The sequence below is a fragment of the Amia ocellicauda genome, chromosome 13, assembly GCF_036373705.1.
Source record: "Amia ocellicauda isolate fAmiCal2 chromosome 13, fAmiCal2.hap1, whole genome shotgun sequence".
NCBI lineage: Eukaryota > Metazoa > Chordata > Actinopteri > Amiiformes > Amiidae > Amia > Amia ocellicauda.
Window position 1 is genome coordinate 9,394,169 of NC_089862.1, and position 2,788 is coordinate 9,396,956.

Here is a 2,788-nt window from a genome sequence, read left to right on the forward strand (position 1 = left end):
AGCTACATGTACTGTATGTGAAATACTTGTTTAGTAAATGCATAGGAAGAAATTGGAAGCTTTTCACCTAGTTGGATTGTTACTTCATTTATCTTAACATCTGTCTACATTAATATATCATAATCAAAGTAGCAATTTTCTATTTTACATGCGCTTTCCATGCCTGTTAATATTAATATGGTGTTTCAAATGTAACAATCTTTGATTTCATGCGTCAGCTATTATCTTTTGAGTTGTAGCAGATAATTTACCTTCCACTGTAATACTACCTGTTATAACATAGTAGTCACAATGACTGTATTGTGGCATTTAAAGTATGAAGTGCATCTCAAGCAGTTCCAGTTTAAGTAATATAAGTGAATTTGACTTCATATTTTAAACAATCGCAGCTCTGTAGAGTCCAACTGCTCTAGCACTGCAGCTGTACTCAGCTCCCTCTCGTTCCTCTTCATTAGCCAGACCTGTTCCTTTAGAGCTGAGTGAGGTTTTTGTACAGACATATATCACTGTGTCACCCGCTATAGCTCTGCTGACAGTAGTAATCTCCTGCATCTCCCGGCTGGACTCCACTGATGGTCAGACTGTAGTCCAGCCCAGATCCACTGCCACTGAATCGCTCTGGGATCTCAGACTGACGGGTAGTGGCAAGATAGATCAGGAGTTTAGGAGCTTCTCCAGGTTTCTGTTGGTACCAGTGTAGGTACTTATCTCCAAAGATGCCTGTAATGGAGCTGTTGGCTTTACAGCTGATAGTGACATTCACTCCTGATCTGACAGACAGCACTGTAGGAGTCTGAGTCATCACAATCTGTCCAGAGGACTCTGAAACAAATAGATAACATAACATTAGATATATAAATACAGAGAGAATGAGAGAGTTAATTGCCTTGCATTTTATGCTATATCTGTATTCCAAGTCATATAATCAAATACAAATTGGAATATCTTCTAATCCTTTGAAGCCTCTACCATACTAATACAGTGAGAGTTGCCAGTTATACTAAATGTGATTTTAAATATTGTCATATTATATTAATACAAATACATGTTTTTTACCTATACAGATCATCATTAACAAATACACACATACATACATACATACATACATACATACATACATACATACATACATACATCTTACCCTGAGTGCAGATGGCGAGAGCCCAGATGAAGATGGTGATAAAAGTCATTGTTGTTGTGGATTGTGTTGCCATGAAGGGCAGCTCTCAGTCATGAAGTGTTAAACTCACAGGGCTATAAACACTCCCAGAGCACTGAAGCATGTGCTGCCCATGCAAAGTGGCTCTTGTATGCAAATTGTGTCCCTTGGTATAGTAGGTACATGAAGCAAAACGGTGTTATAAACACAGGCTTGGTGTTGTGTGTTCTGACAGAGAAAGATTAGTAGGTTAGTTTGCAGATTCCTGGGACAGTAGAATTAAACAAGCAACATCCCTATAAGGAGTAAATGATGAGACAAATTATCTGAGCCCTTATTCCACTCAGAACAGCAATATATACAATTAGTGTGACAATTAGCACAGTTTAAGAATCTAATTTGCAGATTCCAACTTAATCAATTCAATTTTCCTCCCTGTAATTAGTTAAATAGTTCTCTGTGGCTCACAATAAACAGAACACTCAAGAATAGTATCATTGTTTCGATTTTTTGAAAACGTTTCATAAATGTACTATATTATAAACAGCATTAATACTCTGGTTCCCTCTTGTGGTCAGTGTTAATATTGGCAGTCTGTGATGAATATTGTGATTCTGTGAGTCTATTTCATTCCGATAACAGAAAATGTTCATTACAGAGCCCAATTGCTGTTTCGCTGGATGTAAACAATATTTGAATTGTATGCCTCATGTGCTCATTGTTAAAAGTGGCCTGATGTGAAATGTAGGCTGTAACTTGCTGGTCTTTGGCTGGACTTTGAAAGAGGGGATTGAGCAGTTTATGATGAACACCTCTATGACAGCAGGACTGCAGAAATATTTTTTATAAAGTCATGTTTCAACTATGTGTTATCCCAGACTGATGGTTAGTAACTCTATACACCAGATGCTCAAGAGCTTCTCCAGGTTGCTGATAGTACAAGCAACACAGGGGTATGATCTCTAACTGTACTAACAAGTGTCTATAGAGCAGCTAGTTTTACAGTCTCTACTGAAATAACTGATTTATTTTTATGCATCTGAGTCACAGTAATCTGGCCACTGCACTTTGAAACAAAGACAAAATATTATACTATTTTAAATTATAATATTGAAATGTTAAACACTTTATGTCAAGTTAGAATGGTCTTCTCACCGCAGCTCAATTTTCATTGGTGTATAGAGATTTGTACTTAAAAGTCTATACTTTTATGTGATTTTATGTCTGACACAATAAAATCACCATATGAAGTATCATTGTAAAACAAATATGTATATGAGTGTAATCCACTAACTGACAATATTAAAAAGTCAATACACATACAGTTGTTTGTTGAGGGCTTGTGTGGATTCTATAGGACATAGATTGAAGGAGAACATTTTTAAGTTTATTTCACTGTTTACTACACTTCATCTTAATGGACTGTCAACTCTTTCAGTTCAACTCTAGTGGCTCTGCAGCAGTTTTCAGCCTCAGCAGTTCCAGTAGAGCTGAGGAAGGTTTTTGTAGGGTGTGTATCACTGTGTGAGAGGGATGCTGTAGTATCCCTGACAGTAGTAATCCCCTGTGTCTTCAGCCTGGACTCCACTGATGGTTAGAGTGAAGACAGTTCCAGATCCACTGCTACTG

General features: G+C 37.2%; 1 gene segment (V, D, J or C); it reads right to left on the bottom strand.

Annotated features, from left to right (window-relative positions):
- Positions 1-442: 442 nt before the first annotated feature.
- On the bottom strand, positions 443-1,252 carry LOC136766422 (probable non-functional immunoglobulin kappa variable 3-7). The segment is given in 2 exon segments: positions 443-822; positions 1,142-1,252. Coding segments are annotated over 2 exon segments (384 nt in total).
- Between the last annotated feature and the right edge of the window lie 1,536 nt (positions 1,253-2,788).